The sequence below is a fragment of the Chelonia mydas genome, chromosome 20 (assembly GCF_015237465.2).
Source record: "Chelonia mydas isolate rCheMyd1 chromosome 20, rCheMyd1.pri.v2, whole genome shotgun sequence".
Lineage (NCBI taxonomy): Eukaryota > Metazoa > Chordata > Testudines > Cheloniidae > Chelonia > Chelonia mydas.
Genome location: NC_051260.2, coordinates 14631696 through 14654306, shown reverse-complemented (window position 1 = coordinate 14654306; position 22611 = coordinate 14631696). Strand labels below are relative to the sequence as shown.

At 50.3% G+C, this 22611-nt stretch overlaps 1 protein-coding gene across 1 annotated transcript in view; it reads right to left on the bottom strand.

Annotated features, from left to right (window-relative positions):
• The window catches only part of LOC102941775 (complement C3), a 90280-nt gene that overhangs the window by 24577 nt on the left and 43092 nt on the right, over positions 1-22611 (bottom strand). Inside the window, exons 19-27 of the mRNA XM_037887691.2 lie at positions 16405-16490; positions 16084-16223; positions 7880-8092; positions 6819-6885; positions 6235-6321; positions 5285-5488; positions 3222-3297; positions 1704-1863; positions 41-136 (exon numbers count right to left, since the gene is read on the bottom strand). Of these exons, the coding sequence (XP_037743619.1) occupies positions 41-136; positions 1704-1863; positions 3222-3297; positions 5285-5488; positions 6235-6321; positions 6819-6885; positions 7880-8092; positions 16084-16223; positions 16405-16490 (1129 nt within the window). The remainder of the gene's footprint in view (positions 1-40; positions 137-1703; positions 1864-3221; positions 3298-5284; positions 5489-6234; positions 6322-6818; positions 6886-7879; positions 8093-16083; positions 16224-16404; positions 16491-22611) is intronic.

The following is a 22611-nucleotide window of genomic DNA, read 5'->3' as shown; positions in this document are numbered from 1 at the left end:
TATGAACATAGAAGTGCATATACGGTGCAGAGATACTCACATTGACTTGATCCTTGCAGATGTCCTTGGCCTCTTCCAATGCAACCAGCACGAAAGCTGTTAAAGAGACATCAGGCTCAGCACCCTTGTACCCTCCCTAAAGGGGAGCAAAGGACAGGTTTGGGATAAGAAAGTCCCCCGAGTACCATGAAAAGAAAGAAAGAATTAATCCCAGGCCCTCAGCATAGGAAATTATAGCAGAACACATGCTTCCTAGAAAGCTACCCAAGAATAGACTCTCAGTCACGGCCAGACCTATCGCTGAACCTCCCTTTGGCTAATGAACACCTGTCGTGCAATGGGCCAGGTTCTGATGGCAGCTACTCCTTTGTCAGTGTGGAGGAACTCCATTCAAGTCAATAGAGATGCTTCGTATTAAACCAGCGTGAGAGAATTTAGCTTACCAGGCCAGTGCTCAGGTTCCACCACTAACTCCCAGGCAGCTTCCTGTGCAGTTAATGGATCAAACCCCAGCGACATCAAAGACCAAACTTTGGCCTGTGAATCACCAAGACAGCTGCTCTCCTCTGCAGAAATGCAAATCACTAAACCCCGGACTAAGTGCATGAGAGGTGAGGACAAGGTATTCTCAATTGAGGGGGGCTGGCTGGGGAACCAATGCCCAGGGGAGATCAGGCCAGGCCAGAGCCTAAGCATCTTTAGTAAATGCTGCAAAACTATCCCCTTTGGAGATGTCTTTCCACCATGAGAACACCCACATCACTAACCTACCCCCTCCTATCTAATAAACCCTGACATGGACACCCCTAAACCAAGACATGGACACCCCTTAGACACGAACACCCCCTTCTACCCTAAACCCTAACACTGAGACCCCTAACACTGAGACCACTTAAACACAGACACTGACATCGCTGAACCCCAGGGGTGCTGGAATAATTTTTATAGTGGTGGTGCTGAGAGCCATTGTAACCCTGTGTATAATGGAAACCACTTCAAGCCAGGGGGTGTTGCAGCACCCCACGCACCTCTAGTTCCAGTACCTCTGCTAAACCCTGACACCCCTTTCAACCCCTAAACCCTAACACTGAGACCCCTAAACCACACCCTAACACCCCTAAAACTTGACACTGATGCCCCCCTAAATCCTGACACCCCCTTCTACACGTTAAACCCTGACACTGAAACCCCCAAACCTCTACACTGACAACCCCTTCTACCCTAAACCCTAACACTGACACCGCCAAAAGCCTGACACTGACACCCCTTTTACCTAATAAACCTTAGCACTGATATGCCCTAAACCCTGGCACCCATAAATCCCAACCGTGACATCCCTAGCTCCAATAATGACCCCCCGCTTCCACTCCTAAACCCCGAACAATAACAAAACCAAAAATGATCTACCCCCAGGAGAATGTTTACCCCCAAAAAGGGAGAAGTGCCAAAGACTACATGAAGTCCACTAAGGACTAAATAGATACAATCTGGCCCATTGGGCCTAAATCTCCATTCACTGCTGCCCAGGTAACTGCACTGGGTTGTTCCACTGATGGGAGGGAGAGAGAGAGAGATCAATCTGTGTGAGCACAGACTTTGAGATGCAGCCCAGTAAAATCTCCCTTTGAATTATGAACCAACAAGTTGCTGTGATGATTGAGGTGGGTAGTGATTGGTGTATAAAAGTCAAAGGAAACACGTACAACCATCTCTCCGTGGATTACTGGGGCATCTTCTTGGAAGATGCCATCCAGTTTCTGCTTTTCCAGGATCAGCCATTTCACTGCCCCGCAGATAACTTGGTTTTCAATGGGCACCAGTTTCTTAGCCACGGCAAAGACCTTTGCCACGTACGCCGTCAGCCTGAGGGCAGAATCAATCACATCACGGTCACTCCTGCCTTCCCAGAATTGCCCTCAGTGTGGAAGCTGGACCGTCTGCACTCAGGTATGAGTTGAGACGTTTCACAGCAGTAAATGGAGGGAGGTTCATGTGGGTCAGTTTATGGTAACCTGAGTGAGCATGGAGCCCGGGAAAATGTCACCGCTTGTCCAGACACTGCTCCCTATTACGGCTGGCTCTGCTTGAGATGTGCCGAGCTCTTGCTGCCTGCAGCGGTATGACCAGGATGGTGGGGTTGGGGGCTCGCTGGAGACAGCTGGCCACTGGGAACTGGACTGGAGCGTCATCAAACTCAACTTCACACAAGCCAGTGAACAGCCACTAAGATGGTAATGGTTATTCTGAGCCAGCTACAAACTAGCCAGCTAAAAGTGAAAGGACCTGGAGTTCATTACTAAGGCTGCGAGTCTGTCACGGAGGTCGCGGAAGTCACGGATTCCCGTGACTTTCCATGAATTCCGCAGGTGCAGTGGCTGGTGTGGCTAGTCCCGGGGATCGCCTGAGCATCAGTCCCGGGTGCGTCCGTGGGGACCGCCTGAGCAGCAGCAGTCCGAGCAGCCACTCTGGGGGCAGTCTGAGCAGCGGCTGTTGGAGAGCAGTCCCCAGGGGCCTTGGAACAGTGGGCAGCCGGATGTAGTCAGCCCCCGCCGCCGGAGCAGTAGCCAGCTGTCAGCCCCGGGGATCCCCCAAAGCAACGGTGCCCCAGGGACCCCCAGAGCAGCAGCACCCCAGGGACCTCCAGAGCAGCAGCGTCCTAGGAGCAGCTAAGAATTAGGGGTGTGACACCCTGATAGGGTATTTTTAGTAAAAGTCATAGACAGGTCACGGGCCGTGAATTTTTGTTTATTGCCTGTGGCCTGTCCATGACTTTTGATAAAAATACCCATGACTAAATCTTCGCCTTATTCATCACCAATCCCTCAGGCCATCTGCTTGCCCACACTGAACTGTCACTGAAATCACTGGGGGCCACATTAACGAGGCATTTAGGCACCTAAAGATGCAAATAGGCACCCAGCAGGATTTACGGAAGTGCCTAAGTGAGTTAGGCACTGAACTCTGATTGACTTTCAAAGGGAATTAAGCCCCTACTCTGCTTAGGTGCTTTTGTAAATCCTGCCAGGCGCCGATCTCATCTTTGGGAGTCTTTCCATTGCCATCTGTGGGAGTTGGATTGGGTACTTTTTTCCCGTTGTGTGTGTTAACCTTTGCCCTCTGGTTTTGGGCTGGAGACTGACTTGCTCTGGCTCACATATTGCATGTGTAGGGTCAGGCTAACGCTGATCAAGAAGGTGCATTAGAAAACCCACTGTCCTCACCAAGTGCTTGCCGGCCGGTCTTTGAAAGCAGCGTATGAGAAGTCGGGTTTTTTGTAAACCATCTGCTGCGTGTAACCTGAAACAGGGAGAGTACGAAGGAGCTGTGCAATGTCTGGCGAGCTTCTAATGAGGACTTTACATGCGTAAGGCAAACGAAGTCAGAACTGTGACCCCTGCTGCTGCGTCCGAGTTGTGTGGCTCCCCCTTTTTCTGCAGGCGTCTCTCAGGAGGGACACAGCACAGCAACTCAAGGGAAGCAAAGGCAGAAAGATGTCTGGTGGGGAAGCCAATTGGCATGGGCACTGCCCCATTCCTCACCAGCATGAATCCTCCCTCCAGGGTGGGAGTGGGGCTCAAGTGATTAGAGTGTATGGGGACCTGGGAGGCAGGATGCCTGGGTTCTATACCAGGCTCTGGGAGGGGAGGGTGGGTTAGTGTTTGGAGCAAAGTGCTGTGAGTCAGGACTCCTGGGTTCAGTTCTCAGTTCTGTCACTCACTGCGTGATGTGATGTTGTGCAAGTCACTGTCTGCCTCAGTTTCCCCATATTGTAAAAGCTTAATGGATGGGATGTTTGTAGTTCAGACTCCACGCCTAATTTAGGCAGCCCACAAGGGGGCCCGCGGTGCAGTGACAGGGACACCTGTTCCTTCAGGAGCTAGGCTGAAACCTACCAAGTTCTCTCAATGGTCATGAGATTCTCTATCCTTCCTCACTACCAAGTGCCAACCTGAAACAGATTTGAACTGTGGGTGAATGGCCTCCACCCCACAACCATCCCATTCCCCGCACAACAGCATAGGCCAGCAATGAAAAGAAATAGGCAGCAGATTTAAAACAAATAAAAAGAAGTATTTCTTCACACAACACACAGTCAACCTGTGGAACTCCTTGCCAGAGGATGTTGTGAAGGCCAAGACCATAACAGGGTTAAAAAAAGAACTAGATAAATTCATGGAGGGTAGGTCCATCAATGGCTACTAGACAGGATGTGCAGGAATGGTGTCCCTAGCCTCTGTTTGCCAGAAGTTGGGAATGAGCAACAGAGGATGGATCTCTTGATGGTTACATGTTCTGTTCCTTCCCTCAGGGGCACCTGGCACTGGCCACTGCTGGAAGACAGGATACTGGGCTAGATGACCTTTGGTCGGACCCAGTAGGACCATTCTTATGTTCTTATGTTAATGAACAGGAGCCCAAAAGCCCAGCAGTACTGAAAACGGGGTTGGGCGTTTGTCTGCATAGGAAGGTTTATTCAGAGTTATCGTGACTAATGCCAATGTACATTGGGGGAGGGATATTAAACCTCATGCTTCAGGTCTTAAACCAACCTCTAAAGGGAGTAGGAGACCTAATGTGGGAGGCAGATTCTCTCTCTATTTTAGGGGCTTATCTGGCCCCCATTCCCATAGTACAGGGGTGCCTCACATTCTTCAATGTAACTACCAGGGGCACTGGAACAGCGGGGGCCAGGGGGACATGGCCCCTCCCACTTTTTCATGCCTTATGTGTGAGTGACGGGGGGGTGGGCAGAGAGGAGTGAGTGGCAGAATGGGGGCCGGCAGAGGTGGAGCAAGTTCAAGGCTTCGGGGGGAAGAAGCCTAGTGGGGCGGTGCCTTGGGGAGGAGTGTGGGTGGGCCTACAGGGGGAGGGGCAGAGCGGGGGCAGGGCCACGATCCAGGTGCCGGTGGGAGTTTGCAGAGTTCCTGCCGTCTACCCTCACAACCCCCTTGTGCAGCAGGGCACTGCAACTCTCCTGGTTTGCACGGGGGAAATGGAGTGACAGAGAGATTAAGTGACTTGCCCAACATCACCCCAGGAGTCTGTGGCAGAGCAGGGAACTGAACTGGTGTCTCCTGAGTGCCAGGCTAGCTGCCTGATCCCTGGATTCTCTATCTATCACCCAGTGTGCTTAACATGAGGTTTCTGAAGCATTTGGTACTGGCCACTTTCCGAGACAGGCTACTGGGCTAGAGGGACCTCAGAGCCGGTCTTGTGAGGCAGTTCCTGTGTCCCTAACGCGAGCCTGAAGAGGGATTTGCTGTCTGGCATGAGAAGTACTTACCTTGCGTGATCAACCTGATGGATTCTGCCCTGCGTTCCACTCCGATCTTTTCCCACTGCTCGGTGCTGTCCAGGTAGATGGTGGCGATGACGGGGCGGGTCATGCCGATCATGTTCTCTTCCCCGGAGCCAGACGGCGTCACAATGAGGTGCTTCAGGTTGGCCCCGTCGATGGAGTTTTCGACAATGATTGTCACGGGGTTTCCTGGCCAAGGAAATAACGTGGCATGAATTCAAGCACGGAGAGCAGGTGCTGGTGGGGACAGGGAGACAGACAGACCTCTCTGTGGGCAGTGGCGGATTGAGAGCTCAATCCATGGGCTGAGCACACCCAAAGTCCATGAAGGTCAGATCCTAACCCAGCAACAATTGATCTGGGTCCTGTGTGCTGACAAGGTTCCCCACACTACTCTGAGCATTTCTCACCAATCCCTCCTAGGCTACTTCACTCCAGCCCTGCCAGCGGTGGGGATAGAACCTGGACACTCCTATTCTGAAAGCAACAGCCCTTGCTGGTTGAGCTAAATGGGGGCAAAGGAAGGGCTATTATCCACATTTTCCAGATGGGGAGCTGAAGCTCAGACAGGCTAAGGGAGCTGCCTGAAGTCATCAGGGACGTCTGTGGAAGAGCAAGGTCTTGAACTCAGGCTTCCCAAATACTAAGCTAGGGTTCAAACCACAAGGCCATCCTGTCCAAAGACGTAGGCTACTCTCTGGGTGCTCCTTATTTCTGTGCACCTGTCTCTCCTCTGAGCACCTTGCTTAGCCACACGCCGACAATGACTTTGATGTATCTTGACCATTAATGCTCGATAGTGCACGTAGACAGTTGTAACAGAACCAGGTGGGTAATCGGTTTACCTCCTGCGAGTGTGGCTACCAGAAAGGAATTCATTGCTCCCTTCACTCTGTTTCTAAAGCATAAAACACTTTCAGATCAGAGGCCCTTGCCTTGGATTCTGACTTTGGTCTCCGATTCTGTGTCTGGAACAATGTCATCTATATCTGCCGCTTTCACCCTCACTTCCTGGACTCCCCCTGAAAAGGAAGGACAAAGAGAAGAGACAGTGAAATGCCATCCGTCCAGCTGGCTGAGCTTTGCTGCCGGTTCTTGAGTAATACTCTACAACACTCAGAGAACGCTGCACAATCCACTGATGTGCTAGGGCAAAGGGAGGGACGGGGAAGCTGAGATGGGAATCAGGAAGCTGTGAATATGGGGCAGGCGAAGGTGGCTGCTTTTCAGTGGCAGCTGAATTGCTCTGCATATTGCTGATTCCAGTCTTCCGTGATGAGCTTGATTTTGACCTCCATCTCAGCCAACATGAAACCAATCCCTCTGAAATCTCCCACGCACAATCGAAAGCCAGGATAGAATTTTTCAGGGAAGTTTGCTGCAGATTCAATTAAGGGTTTGGGTTAGATACAAGGACTCCAAAAACAGAGATGGCCTTACTTAGATATAGACTGTGGAATTCTTTGAAACCTTCAGGATGAAAGGCGCCACGTAAAGGCAAAGCAGTGCGGCTACTCACCTGCTCCTTTCGCAGATGGATCCAATACGACAGATGTAATTGTTTTGGTCATCCTTATCCCTTCAGGCTAGAAAGGAATGACAAGAGCACAGTAAGCACAGTAGTGTTCAGAGACAATGAAGAGCAGTAGGAAAAGGTGAGCGACTTGCTGATCTTGTGATCAGCGTGAATCAGCAGTGGCTCCACTGGAAGTCAGCGGTCAAGTGAAACTGAGATCAGGCTCTGTCCCAATAAGTCTGGAATCTGACCTCAACTTCACGCAGCATCCCCTTTTGTTTTGGATCCTGGTTAGGATGCATCCAAGGAGAAGTCCCTAGGCCAAATTCATCCTTAGCGTAATACCACTGATTCCAGCACAGATGAACGGCAGGAATTTTTTGCCAGAAGTTGGGAATGGGTGACAGGGAAAGGATCACTTGATGATTACCTGTTCTGTTCATTCCCTCTGGGGCACCTGGCATTGGCAACAGTTGGAAGACAGGATACTGGGCTAGATGGACCTTTGGTCTGACCCAGTATGGCCGTTCTTATGTTCTTATGAATCTGGCCAACAGAGTCTGGCAGGGTGAGGAAGTGAGAAGCTCAATTCATTCCATCATTGCTCTGTGACCTCCCTGAAGGACTTTTCTACTCCCTGATCTTCAGTGGAGGATCTTCCTCTCACCCAGCATTGCAGTAATCTCCTGGGGCAGGCCAGTGGGATGCCTTTCACAACCCACCAATGCTGCTCCTTTGCTCAGCTCTCTCTGCCGAACGATATGAGGTTCTCCCTGGGTGCATTGATTCCAGCACCCACTGGTTCAAGGAGTAAGACCCTGGGCCTGAGGAACTGAACCTAGGTCTCTTATATGACTGCTCAGAGGATCAAGTGCAAGATAACCAAGCCAGCCCCAGCCCTGCTGTAGTTGCCACAGGGGAGGGGAGGAAGTGGGATGAGGATGGAGATGCGGGGTGTTAATTTAACAGGTTAAATTAACAGCACGGATTCTAGAAGCCAGCCAATCAGGCCTCCAGCCTCTTGCCCTACAGCAGACATCACGTCCCCATCACCTGATACCCACCACAACCTTCAGTTTCTTCTTCACACCATCAGACACAAAACTGCCCCACATCGCTGCCTTGACCTCAATGTCATGAGATCCCAGCTGCAACGGGACAATCACTAATGGCACGGCCAGGGAGGACTTGGCTTTGATGTCAAGGATCTGCTGGTATTTAGCCTTGGAAGTGGATGCGCTGCAGAAAACTGGGTTGTACAGCAGCTCTAGCCGGACCTGAGAAGAGAACAGAGATTCGCGAACAGGCAGTCTACACATCATGACACTGTAGGGCACTGATCCAAAACATACCCTCTGACTGGAGTTTGCTTTTAATCTTAATAAATAACAGACAGAACTGTACTTACAAGCATGGGACTGTATCCTGACCTACTTCCTGAGAGGCCCTTCAGGACCCCCTCTAGTCCTGTCCTGCCTCAGAGAGGCCCTCAGCCTGTGGTGTTCCTGAGTGGAAGTAATGAGACCCACCTGGTCTGGCTACCAGTGCGAGTCAGCAGAAAGCCCCGAACCTGGTACCTACTCACAGATTTGAGGCCCAGGCAGAGAAGAATGGCAGCCAGAAGGGTATTTTTTATCTCCCTCTATATCATACAATCTTGCCAGAAGCTGGGAATAGGCAAGAGAATATGGTTACTTACCTCTCGTAACCGTTGTTCTTCGAGATGTGTTGTTCACGTCTATTACAATTAGGTGTGCGGGCACGTCACATGCACGGACATCGGAAACTTTTTCCCTTAACAGCTCCCATCGGGACGGCAGAGGAGCCCCCTAGAGTGGTGCTCTTATGGCACTGTATATAATACCCTGCCGGCCTGACCCCTCTTCGGGTCCGTCTTGCCATTGACGCCGACAGAGGGGTGGGGGGGCGGGTATTGTAATGGACGTGAACAACAAATCTCGAAGAACAATAGTTAACAGACGTAAATAACCGTCTTTTCTTCTTCCAGTGCTTGTTCATGTCCATTCCAGTGAGGTGACTTCCAAGCTGACTATTGGAAGTGGGTAGGAGTCAAGGAATGATTGATTGGAGGACAGCCCTGCTGATCGCTGTATCATCTCTGGTCTGTTGGTTGATGGCATAGTGGGCTGTAAACGTATGCACTGAAGACCAGGTAGCTGCTTTGCAGATTTTGTGGATGGGTACCCGTGCCAGAAAGGTGATCAAAGACGCTTGTGCTCTCGTCGAATGGGCTGTGATTGCAGGAGCTGGGACCTTAGCCAACTCATAGCATGTGCGAATGCAGTCTGTGATCCAGGACGAGATGCGCTGAGAAGATACTGGAAGGCCCTTCATTCTATCAGCTATGGCTACGAACAGTTGAGTTGATTTGCAAAAAGGCCTCGTGTGCTCTACGTAGAACGCTAGGGCTCTTCGAACATCTAGCGTGTGCAAGCTCTCCTACTGCAGGCTCGTGTGAGGCTTTGGAAAAATCACAGGCAGACAAATGTCCTGTCCCATGTGGAACTGGGAGACCACCTTGGGGAGGAATCTAAGGTGTGGTCTAAATTGCACCTTGTCCTTATGAAACACCGTATAAGGAGGTTTGGAGGTGAGAGCCTTTAGTTAAGACACTCTCCTCACCAATGTAATGGCCACCAAGAACGCTACCTGCCATGAAAAGTAAAGGCGGGAACAAGTGGCCAGTGGCTCAAACAGTGGACTCATGAGCTTGGAGAGGTTCAGATTCCAGGTTGGTACTGGTGGTTGAGAGTAAGGGTATTCCCTCTCCAATCCCTTGAGGAAACGCACCATCATGGGATTTGAGAATACTGAGTGCCCAGATTTCCCTGGATGGAAAGCTGAGATAGCCACCAGGTGTACTCTGATGGATGGAAGTGATAGGCCTTGTTGCTTGAAGTGAAGCATGTAGTCCAGAATAACCAGGATAGATACCTGGAGCGGTAACAGACATCTGGGTTCACACCAGCAGGAGAACCTTTTCCACTTGGCTAAGTAAATTGACCTTGTGGAAGCATTCCTGCAGCCAAGAAGTATTTGTCTCACTGGCTGAGAGCACTGGCTCACCATCGAGTTTAGCCATGGAGCTTCCAAGCCATGGGGTGCAGGGACTGTAGGTTTGGGTGGAGAAGGCACCCTTGGTCCTGAGTGGGACCAGATAGAGGGGTAGGACCAAGTCCAGATAGAGGGGTAGGGCTATTGGGGCGTCTACTGATAGTTTGAGGAGTGTTGTGTACCAGCGCTGATGTGGCCAGGACAGGGCAAGCAGGATCACCATCGCTCTGTCCCTGCGTATCTTGAGCAGGACCCAGTGGATCAGCAGGATTGGAGGGAAGGCATACTTCAGGCCCTCTCCCCACTGCATTAAGAACACGTCAGAGATGGAGCCCGGGCTGTGGTTTTGAAATGAGCAGAACCGAGGACACTGTTTGTTGTCCTTGGTGGCAGATAGATTGACTTGGGGATAACCCCACTTTTGGAAAACTGACTGCAGGACATCTGATCGGACTGACCACTCGTGAGCTTGGTAGGACCTGTTGAGGTGATCTGCCAGCTCGTTCCTCACCCTGGGGAGGTAGGATGCTTCCAGCTGTATGGACCGGGCTATACAGAAGTTGCAGAGGAGAAGAGCCTCGCATCAGAGGGGTGAGAAGCGAGCTCTGCCCTATTTGTTTATGTAGAACATGGTGGTGGTGTTGTCTGTCAGGACTGTCACGCTGTGACCTTGCAAAGTGGCGTGAAAGCAACAAGGGTGATGTCATGGTGGGTGTGTGCTATAGACCACCGGATCAGAAGTTTCTTTGGACAACTAACTGAAGTTTCCAGATCACAGACCTTGGTTCTAATGGGGGACTTAAATCACCCTGACATCTGCTGGGAGAGCAATACAGCAATGCACAGACAATCCAGGAAGTTTCTGAAGAGTGTCGGGGACAACTTCCTGGTACAAATGCTGGAGGAACGAACTAGGGGCCGTGCTCCTCTTGACCTGCTGCTTACAAACAGGGAAGAATTGGTAGGGGAAGTAGAAGTGGGTGGCAACCTAGGCAGCAGTGACCATGAGACGGCTGAGTTCAGGATACTCACAAAAGGAAGAAAGGAGAGTAGCAAAATACGTATCCTGGACTTCAGAAAAGCAGACTTTGACTCCCCTAGGGAGCTGATGGGCAGGATCCCCTGGGAGGCTAATATGAGGGGGAAAAGAGTCCAGGAGGCTGTATTTTAAAGAAGCCTTATTGAGGGCACAGGAACAAACCATCCTGATGTGCAAAAAGAATAGCAAATATGGCAGGCGAACAGCTTGGTTTAACAGTGAAATCTTCGGTGAGCTTATATACAAATACAAATATTGCTAGAACATGCAGAGGTGTAATCAGGAAGGCCAAGCCACAACTGGAGTTGCAGCTAGCAAGGGATGTGAAGGGTAACAAAAGGGTTTCTACAGGTATGTTAGCAACAAGAAGAAGGTCAGGGAAAGTCTGAGACTCTTACAGAATGGGGGAGGCAACCTAGTGACACATGATGTGGAAAAAGCTGAAGTAACTCAATGCTTTTTTTGCCTTGGTCTTCACAGACAAGGTCAGCTTCCAGACTGCTCCACTGGGCAACACAGTATGTGGCGGGGGTGAGCAGCCCTCAGTGGTGAAAGAACAGGTTAAGGACTATTTAGAAAAGCTGGATGTGCACAAGTCCATGTGGCAATTGGGGGAGGTCCCGGATGCTTGGAAAAAGGCAAATATAGTGCCCATATTTTAAAAAGGGAAGAAAGAGAACCCAGGGAACTACAGACCGGTCAGCCTCACTTCACTCCCCGGCAAAATCATGGAGCAGGTCCTCAAGGAATGCATTTTGAAGCACTTGGAGGAGAGGAAGGTGATCAGGAACAGTCAACATGGATTCAACAAGGGCAAGGCATGCCTGACCAACCAGATTGCCTTCTATGATGAAATAACTGGCTGTGTGGATATGGGAAAAGTGGTGGATGTGATAAATCTTGACTTTAGCAAAGTTTTTGATACGGTCTCCCACAGTATTCTTGCCACCAAGTTAAAGAAGTATGGATTGGATGAATGGACTATAAAGTTGACAGAAAGCTGGCTAGATTGTCGGGCTCAATGGGTAGTGATTAACGGCTTGATATCTAATTGGCAGCAGTATCAAGCGGAGTGCCCCAGGGGTTGGTCCTGGGGCCAGTTTTGTTCAACATCTTTATTAATGATCTGGAGGATGGTGTGGATTGCACCCTCAGCAAGTTTGCAGATGACATTAAGCTGGGGGGGGAGAGGTAGATATGCTGGAGGATAGGGATAGGGTCCAGAGTAACCTAGACAAATTGGAGGATTGGGCCAAAAGAAATCTGATGAAGTTCAACAAGGAGAAGTGCAGAGTCCTGCACTTAGGACAGAAGAATCCCATGCACGACTACAGGCTGGGGACCGACTGGCTAAGCAGCATTCTGCAGAAAAGGATCTGGGGATTACAGTGGATGAGAAGCTGGATATGAGTCAGCAGTGTGTCCTTGTTGCCAAGATGGCCAACGGCCTATTGGGCTGTATTAGTAAGAGCATTTCCAGCAGATCGAGGGAAGTGATTATTCCCCTCTATTTGGCACTGGTGAGGCCACCCCTGGAGTATTGTGTCCAGTTTTTGTCCCCCCACTACAGAAGGGATGTGGACAAATTAAAGAGAGTCCAGCGGAGGGCAACAAAAATGATTAGGGGACTGGAACACATGACTTATGAGGAGAGGCTGAGGGAACGGGGGTTATTTAGTCTGCAGAAGAGAAGAGTGAGGGGGGATTTGATAGCAGCCTTCAACTACCTGAAAGGGGGTTCCAAAGAGGATGGAGCTAGGCTCTTCTCAGTGGTGGCAGATGACAGAACAAGAAGCAATGGTCTCAAGTTGCAGTGGGGGAGGTCTAGGTTGGATATTAGGAAACACTATTTCATGAGGAGGGTGGTGAAGCACTGGAATGGGTTACCTAGGGAGGTGGTGGAATCTCCATCCTTAGAGGTTTTTAAGACCCGGCTTGACAAAGCCCGGGCTGGGATGATTTATTTGGTATTGGTCCTGCTTTGAGTAGACTGGACTAGATGACCTCCTGAGGTCTCTTCCAACCCTAATATTCTATGATTCTATGAAAGGTTTGACAGGCCAGACAAACCGCTCTGAGCACCTTCAGGTTGTTATGGAGGGGTATCTCATCCTGCGTCCACAGACCCTGTGTTCTCAGTTCCCCTAGGTGTGCACCCCAACCCAGATCTGACGCATCTGTTACTAATGTCAGTGAAGGTTGGGTTGTGGTGAAGGGGACTCCTGCACAGATGCCTGGTTGGTCCAGCCACCAACACAGAGACTCTCTGATTTGCCAGGCTGGATAACAGGAGTAAAATCCCTTTCCCCTTAGCTCCTGGGGAACCTCCTCCACCGCCCCAATATCGACGAGCGATCATACCTCCTGCATAAGGAGTTGCTTGTGAGACAGGTCCCTGAAGAGGGATGGGGAAGAGGGGTGGGAGGGAGGAAAGGAGGGGAACTTGAGGGAGTATCCCACCTGTACCATGTGTAGGACCCAGCGGTCAGATGTTATACAGGACCACGCGTGGTAGAAGCGGAATAGCTGGTTTAAAAACTGTGAGGAGGGATCCTGGGATGGGATTGGTAGGCTGTCCTCATGCGTGCCATCAAAACCCTGGCTTGTTTCCTGGCTGGGGATTATCTGGGCCTTGGTTAGACGCATTGTTCGACCGTCTGCGTCTATTATTGCTGTCTCACCTGCGGTGGGGGTCTCGTCTGGGGTGAGTTTAGTATGGCCTCTGCTGTGGAGATTGAGGCCTGAAGGGCTTCCTCTGGGTTGCTGGTGTATGCATTCCCAGGGATTTCACTGTAGCCCTGGAATCCTCGAGGCTATGCAGCCTGGAGTCCGTTTGCTCTGAAAAGAGGCCAGAGTCTTCGAAAGGGAGGTATTGCAGTGTGTTTTGGACCTCGGGAGGGAGGCCTGACACCTGTAGCCATGCTGAACTCCTCATGACCACTCCTGATGATATGGTTCTGGCTGCAGAGTCAGCCGAATCGACCAGCTGAGGGTGGTTGCCATCGTCCTGACCCTCCTGTAATCCCCCATAGTCCTGGGCCATGTTGGGGCCTGTCAAGGCTGTCACCTCTTGAGAGGCAGACTGTGCCTCCTAAAGCCTTGGGGTTGTGCCTCTCAGTAGCGGTGCAGGCAACAGAGTTGTCTCTGTCAGCTGCTTTGGGGGGTCTGAGGTCTGTCTAGAGAGTGTGGCCTCTCTTGCCCTCAAGGTGTGTTTATATGGTGACCTTGAGTGGCGTCGCATTGAGTGCACCAATCTGGAGGCTCTAGAAAATGTGCCCTGTTGTTGGTGATAGGCTCATGGCGTCCAAAAGGGCCATTGCTCTGGAGGCAGCCACTGCAGCTGCCAGGCTGTGTGGGACTCTCTACTGCTCTTGGTCTGGTGCCTGCTATAACTAGAGCGGCCTGAGTTGGCCTCAGGGTCTGAGGAGGCTGAAGGGGAGGACCAAGGTGGTGTCAATGATCCTTGCGCCACTGTGGTGTGCCGAGAGGTGCGGGCCATGGACCGCTGCTGAGAGGATTGGGATAGTGAGCGGTACCAGCTAGCCCGAGACCTGCACCGCCTTAGAGCATACAGTGCCGGGGAAGTGGCTGGTACCATGTTTTGGTGCCGAGTGACCGAGGGTGACATGGAGCAGTGCTGGGTCCTCGGTGGGGGCGCCGAGGGTGCTTCTTCATCTGGTGCCATAACCTCACGTGGGGTTGTCGGTGCTGGGGAGCGGCACTGTGGCGAGCTCAAATGGGAGCGGTGCCGTGAGCGATGCCAGATTGGTGACCTCGAGCGGCACACCATTGCTGGTTTCCCTCTGGACGGCACCTGTCTGGGTGGTGCCAGAGGCTTCTCCCTGCATGGGAGGGGATTGGGTGTCGACAGTTCAATGAGGTCCTTTTGCAGCCTCAAATGTGTCTGGTGTGGAGGGGGGTTCCAAGACCTCCTCTAGACACTGGTCTGTGCCGAAGTTGCTGGGCACCGGACTCAATGATGCCTGCGGTGCCGGCACCTGATGGGAAACAGAGTCCTGTCTCTGAGTTGCGGGAGCCTCTCTGAGTGTCTTGGTCACTCTTTGAGGGGAGCGTCCTCTTTCCCCTTTCTTATGGCACTTGGCCGGTGCTGGGGAGCTTGAGAGGTGCCAGAGCTGGTCAGCTTGTCTCGGTGCCAGGGATTTATGGTACCAGGGATCTCTCGAGCCCGGTGCTGAATTGCGCACTGATGCCGGGGCACTTCTCACTGAGGAGCTCGGGCCCGGTACCAGGTGGTCTGGGGTCACTGGTTGTAACGCGGCCTCCATGAGCATCTGCTTAAGACGAAAGTCTCTTTCTTTCTTCGTCCGGGCCTTAAAGGCCTTGCAAATTTTGCAGGGCTCAGCCTGGTGTGCCTCCCCCAGACACCTAAGGTTGGAGTCGTGTGGGTCGCTGCTGGGCATAGACTTGCGGCAGGTAGCATAACCTTTAAACCCCTGGGCTTGCGTCATGCCCCGCAGCCCAAGGCTGATGGATGCAACTAAATCCCAGTCATCTCTAACTAAGCTGTACCTAACTAATTTATTAACTATCTAACAACAAATTATCTAACTGGTAAAATTAGATTGCTAAGGGATCACTTGTCAGCGAGAGACCATGTTCCAACGCCACCATGGACAGTAAGAAGGAATTGAAGGCGGGGGGTCGGGCAGGCAGGGTACTATATACAGAGCCATAAGGAGCCACCCGAGGGGGCTCCTCTGCCATCCCAATGGAAGCTGCTAAGGGGAAAAGTTTCTGATGTCCGTGCACGTGATGCGCGCGCACACCTAATTGGAGTGGATATGAACAAGCACTCAAAGAAGAAGGGATGGATCACTTGATGATTACTTGTTCCTTTCATTCCCTCTGCAGCACCTGGCATTGGTCGCTGTCAGAAGACAGGATACTGGGCTAGATGGACCACTGGTCTGACCCAGTATGGCCGCTTTTATGGTCTTAACTGGGTGGATTCCATAGCCCTGATCCTCCAAGGTGCTGAGCACTCAACAAGGTCAATGGGAGACAAGGGTGTCCGCCCCAAAGGGATCAGGCCCTAGAAGAACAAGCCTTCCACAATTTTGTGTTGGTTTGGCTGTCTGTCAAAGACTTGACACCTCAGGTCAATTGCAGAGCCCCATGAGGCAGTGAGCTTACCTTAATGTTTTGGTCCCAATAGTTGTAGATAATAGCCCGGATTTCCACATCCTCATTCCTCACTACAGAGTAGGGCAGCTGGAGGTCGATGAAAAAACCTTTCATTACTTTTATCTCATAGGGGTCAGCCACACAGAGCCCTGCAATGGGGAAAGACCCAGGATCAGAGACAGGGGAGCTTATACTTTAGTCCTGAAATGTGTTTGTCGTCTCCTCAATTGTTCCATCTCACTGTGATGTTTCCAAGGCCCATTGTGGCCTGGGGTCTTTTCCCCATTAGGTTTTCTGCCTGTTCTTTGGAGAGCTCGTAGTGTTCCTCACCTTTGGTCTCTGAAAGGCTCACAGCCAGGACTTCCCAGGTGGTGCTGGAATCCTTCAGGAAAATAGGCACCGTCTTGGAGGAAATTCTACATGGAAAGAGAAAGACAGAGTCTTTTAGAGAAGGAGCTAGGATTCATGGACATTCCCCAGCTAAGGGTGTAGATCAAGGGTCTCAAACATGCGGCCCACAGACTTATTTCCTGCAGCCCGCCATAGGCGCCAACTCCCCCACTCTGCCCCTCACTCCCTGCTCCCCCTCCTCGTCCCCCCCCCCCGAGCATGCCACGTCCCCACTCCTCTGCCTACCTCCCAGCGCTTCCCGCCACCAAACAGCTGTTTGGAGGTGCTTAGGGCTTTCCAGGAGGCAGTGGGGAGGAGTGGGGACGCAGCGCGCTCAGAGGAGGAGGCGGGGAAGGGAGGAGGACGGGGAGGGATTTGGGGAAGGGGTTGGATTGGGGCAGGGAGACGGTGGAGTTGGGGCGGGGACTTTGGGGAAGGGGTTGGAATGGGGGCGGGGAAGGGGTGGGGCATGTACTGAAGTGTCGCTAGAAGTGAAGAAACCAGAGGGCAGAACAAGCCCAGGCTCCTCCCTCCCTCCCCCCAGTCCCGGGGGCTTCCTCCTCCGCCTGCCTAGCGCCAGGCTGCCAACTCATGCCAAGCCGCTCAAGTGGAGTGGTGAGAGCGTGGGGCAACGCGTGGCTGCCCCCGTCTGGCCACACACAAATGAAGTTTTTAAGGTCAGGCTTGACAAAGCCCTGGCTGGGATGATTTGATTGGGGATTGGTCCTGCTTTGAGCAGGGGGTTGGACTAGATGACCTCCTGAGGTCCCTTCCCACCCTGATATTCTATGATTCTATGAAATGCATGTGGGCTGCAGCAGGGCTAAGTAGAGCTGGGAGCAGCAGAAGGGAGGGAGAGCAACAGGCGGGGCAGGGGATCCGTGGGGGCTGCCGAGGCTGTATTACCATGCTGGGCTGATGGGGGGAGGGTTGTGTTTTTTCTCAGCCAGCCCAGTTTCTCGCTAGTTTCTCAGCGCATCACAGAGTTTTCACATTTGAAAACAGGCCCAACTCCTCGCTCCTCTCCTGGAAACAAGTACGATTTACAAACTGGGGTGGGAGGGCTTTCCAAGCCACATGCTTCCCTGCCCCTCTGCTTTCTGTGCAGCTAGATACCTCTAGTGGCTATGGTAACACCCCTCTTTTCATTAGTGTGCTTGGTAAGACCTCCAACAGCTTACAGTCTAGCAGAGATACCCAGGAGCCAGGATGCACAGGAAGACGCAGAGGGGGGATTAACTTGGAGCAGTCTGGGAGAGGGGGTTGTTTATTTGGGCATCTGTGGCGTGATTTGAATCATACCTGTCATTCCCCTTGGCTTCAGGGCTTTGTTGCAGTGCTCGTGCTATCAGAGCCTGCTCTGAAAGGTGCTAAGCACCCTGAGATCCCACTGCTGTCAGTGGGAGAAGCAGGCATCTCAGCTCCGCACAAAGGAAGTTCTAACAGAGAGATGACCCAAAGGAGGGGGATTCAAAACTTGCGTCCCAGCCCCTTGCTGTGACCTGAGGCTGAAAGGTGCTGCCAGCTGCCTTCTGTGAGGTTCAACGCATGCTCATGGCCAATGGCTTTTAGCCCATCAGACCCCAAGACAGCTCCCTCTGCTTTCGCAAGGGTAATGGCAACGTTTGGAAGTACATATATATGTGAAAAGTTTTTCTCCTCCATGGAGATTAACAAAGCTGTGTTAAGGTCAAGGTTCACTGATGAACATTTCCAAGCAACACTGAGATTGGTTTCGTCTCAGGATATCAAAGCTAATATTGATGCTCTGGTTGATGCAAAACGCTGCCAGCTAAGTGGCCAAAAATGAAACGACTGTCAAAATTAGCACTGACTTTTTGCATTACAGTTTTTAAAAAGTTAATACATTGACTTTTAATAGCATACAATATTACTCTTCATTTTTTTATTTTTGACTATACTTTTGTATCGTTGTATGAAAAGGTTTCAGTGATGCGGCCCTCAGGCCAATGTACTCATCCTCATGTGGCTTTTGTGGTGATTTGAGTTTGAGATCCCTGGTGTAGATCCTCCTATCTTAGGACTGAGGTCTATGGTAAAGCCTTCTTCACCCACCCACTGAAATATAGAGCCCTCTCTGGGGAGGAACTCAGTGGTCCAAGTTCTGCACCAGCCACAGGACACAACCTGTTTTAAAGGTCTCAAGGGTAGGGATACTAATTCTAGTGTCCAGGTCTAATTCCAAGGAGGGGAATTATATTCCATTCCAGTGGAGAGGGGCCTGGCCCAGCACCTCATTTACCTTTTAAAAAAAAAGCTTCAGCCATCCTGTCAAGGCTGAGTCCCCACTCTGGCACTTCGAGGGCAGAGGGTGGGGGCCTGCAAGGATTCTAAAAATTAGCACTGGCCACTCCAGGCTTGTATTAAACTCCCAAGGTTACAGCTTTTCTCTGACCTTGGATGGGTAGATGCTGCCACCACCCAAGTGCAAAAACCCCTTTGAGAATCCAGGAAGGCGCACTTGGGAATTCCTTTCTATGGGGTACCCTTAAGCCCTTTCACACACACCCCTCCGGGGGAGAGCTGACAAAGAAAACAAAGGAAATCAGCTGTTGCCACCAGCTAATTAAACAACATGTGCACACACCTCTTAAGACACAACACTCCAATCCTGTTCTTAAAAAAGGTAAACTTTATTTAAAATAAAGAAAGAAAAAAAAGACATCTAAAAGCTCAGGCTATTGCTAGATTTTAAAAGAGCAAATACAAAAATTAAGAGCAAATACAAAAAATTATAGCTACTCCCTTAGCTTTCTTGAGGTCCAGCTTAAAGGTTACAAACAAAACAAAAGCACCTGGGGTAAGCACAGAGGAGTCCACAAGCCATAAAGAAATAAAAGAGATAAACCTAATTGCGTTTCCCTAGACATTTCCTGATCTACTTACATATCTGGGGTTCCAAATGAGTAGTTTCTAGGTATGATTTAGTGATTTTTCATACCTGGCTCAAGCTCTTACAGCATAGTTCCAGCCCTGTCTCTGCTCTCTGGGAGAACAATACAGACAGACAAAGGGGAAGTTTTTTCCCAATTTTAAAAAGTTCTAGCCTTCCCATTGGCTCTTTTGGTCAGGTGCTGACTCCCTTCCTTTTACCTATGGACTTTTTAACCCTTTACAGGTAAAGCAAGTAGAGAACAGCTACTAAGAGAGAGAGTTTATAGCTAACTGGCTGGCTGGGTGTCCATAAAAGGGAGCTACCCCCCGCCTTTCATTTATTACAGGCCCCCAAATCACAGACAGTGCTGGCCAGCCTGGTTCAGGTCGGGTCCACACCGGCTGGGATTCCTTCCTGGAGGTCTAGGAAACAGAGTTAATAAGATACTGTCAGGGTTCCCTCCCCACTCTGAACTCTGGGGTACAGATGAGGGGACCCGCATGAAAGACCCCATAAGCTTATTTCTACAAGCTTAGGTTAAAAACTTCCCCCAGGCACAAATCCTTTCCTTGTCCTTGGATGGTACTGCTGCCATCACCAAGTGATTTAGACAAAAATTCAGGAAAAGGGCCACTTGGAGTCCCTATTTCCCTAAAATATTCCCCCAAGCCTCTTCACTCCCTTTCCTGGGGAGGATTGAGAATAATATCCTCAGCAATTGGTTATAATGTGAGCACAGACCAAACCCCTTGGTTTTTAGGACACTGAAAATCAATCAGGTTCTTAAAAGAAGAATTTTATTTTAAAAAAAGGTAAAAGAATCACACCTGCAAAAATCAGGATGGAAAGTACTTTTTATAGGGTAATAAAAAGATTTAAACCACAGAGGATTCCCCTCTAGGCTCAACTTCAAAGGTACAAAAGCAGGAATAAACCTCCCTCTTAGCATAGGGAAAATTCACAAGCTAAAAACAAAAGATAATCTAACGCATTTCCTTGCTATTACTTACAATTTCTGTAATTTTAGATGTATCATTTCAGGATCTTTTTAGGAGTTGGTTTACCTGCTTGGTCTCTCTCTTCGTCCCGAGAGGGAACAAACAAAGAGAGCACAAACAAAACATCCCCCCTCCCCCGATTTGAAAGTATCTTCTTTGCTCATTGGCCCGTTTGGTCAGGTGCCAACTAGGTTATTTGAGCTTCTTACCCCTTACAGGTAAAGAGTCAGTACAGCTACCCAGGAAGGATTTTATGCTACCCTTCGCTGTATGTTTATGACAGATACATGCACCTCTAATTTTACTAATAATTACATGAAGATCTAAATAGTATTTTTCACATTTCAAGGACTACAGTGACTTAGAATACAGGGAAATTTTCACCCGTCTGATTCTGGGAAACCTTCCCAGGACAGTGCATCAGCCACTGCGTTAGAGGCTCCTGAAATGAGTTGTATTTCAAAATCAAAGTCTTGAAGAGCTAAACTCCACCGAAGAAGTTTTTGTTAGTTTCTTTGACTGTGTGAAGCCACTTCAGTGCAGCATGGTCAGTCTGCAGGTGAAAATGCTGTCCCCAAATGTATGGGTTTAGCTTCTCCAGAGCATACACAATGGTGTAACATTCTTTTTCTGAGACTGACCAGTAGCTGTCCTTCTCAGAAAGTTTTTTGCTGAGGAACACACCAGGATGGAATTGTTGATCTGGTCCTTCCTGCATTAAAACTGCTCCTACACCATGCTCGGACGCGTCTGTGGTTATGACAAAAGGTTGGTCGAAGCCTGGGTCCCTTAGTACAGGGTCAGACGTAAGGGCCACCTTAAACTGATTAAAGGCTTCCTGACACTCTTCAGTCCATTGAACTGCATTTGGTGGTTTTTTCCTGGTTAGGTGTGTTAGTGGGGTGGCAATTTGGCTGTAGTGTGGTACAAACCGTCGATATTACCCTGCCAAGCCCAAGAAGGATTGGACCTCCTTCTTTGACTTAGGGACAGGCCAATTTTGGATAGCATTTACTTTAGCCTCTAGGAGGTTGATAGTTCCTTGACCCACCTAGTGTCCAAGGTAGGTAACCCTGTTTAGGCCTATTTGACATTTCTTGGCCTTAACTGTTAATCCGGATTCCCTTGTGCGCTGGAAGACAGCTTGAAGGTGTTCCAGGTGTTCTGCCCATGAATCTGAGAATATAGCCACATCATCAAGGTAGGCGACTGCAAATTCCCCAAATCCAGCCAGAAGGTTATCTACCAGTCTCTGGAAGGTGGTGGATGCATTATGCAGTCCGAAAGGGATTACATTAAATTCATACAGACCTACATGGGTGATGAAAGCTGACATTTTCTTTGCTGGGTCATCTAGCGGCACTTGTCAGTACCCCAGTCTAAGGTGGGGATGAACTGGGCACGTCCCAGTTTCTCCAATATCTCATCTGTGCCTGGCATTGGATAGTTTTCTGGGCAAGTTACAGCATTTAGCTTATAGTAGTCCACGCAAAAGTGGATTTCCCTGTCTGGTTTGGAAACCAGATCCAGTGGAGATGCCCATGGACTCTCAGAGGGGCGGATTACACCCATCTGTAACATGTCCTTGATCTCCCTTTCTACTGCAGTTTTGGCTTGAGGAGCCAACCGTAGGTGATGGGTGAGCATCACCTGTGTCAATGGAGTGGTACGCCTGTTCTCTCTGTCCCAGGGTGGCTGAAAATATTGGCGTGAAGTTGGTGCACAGCTGCTGGATTTGCTGTCGCTGCTTATGCCCAAGGGTTATGAAAAGGCTCACCTCTTCTACGCCACCATTGCTTTTTCCTTCATAGTGGACTCCTTCAGGCCACTCAGCGTCATCCCTCTCCTGGGCTGTAAACTGGAGAATCTTGATTTCTCAGGAATAAAAGGGCTTTAGAGAATTAATATGGTATACTTTAGATTTTGGGAATGCCATGAGGTAATTAACAGCTCCCAGGCACTCTTGGTCCATAAATGGCCCCTCCCACAACATTTCCATCTTATTGGCCTGGAGCGCTTTCAGGACCATGACTTGGTCACCTCCTCTGAAGGAACGCTCTCTGGCATGTTCATCATACCAGGCCTTTTGCTCTTGTTGAGTACCCTGTAGGTTTTCTCGAGCAAGGGCTAGAAAGTTTTTGAGGGTGTTTTGCAGGTTGGTTACAAAGTCCAAAATGTTCGTTCCTGGAGAAGCTGTAACCCCCTCCCATTGCTGCTTCACCAACTGTAATGGCCCTTTATCTTCATGGCCAT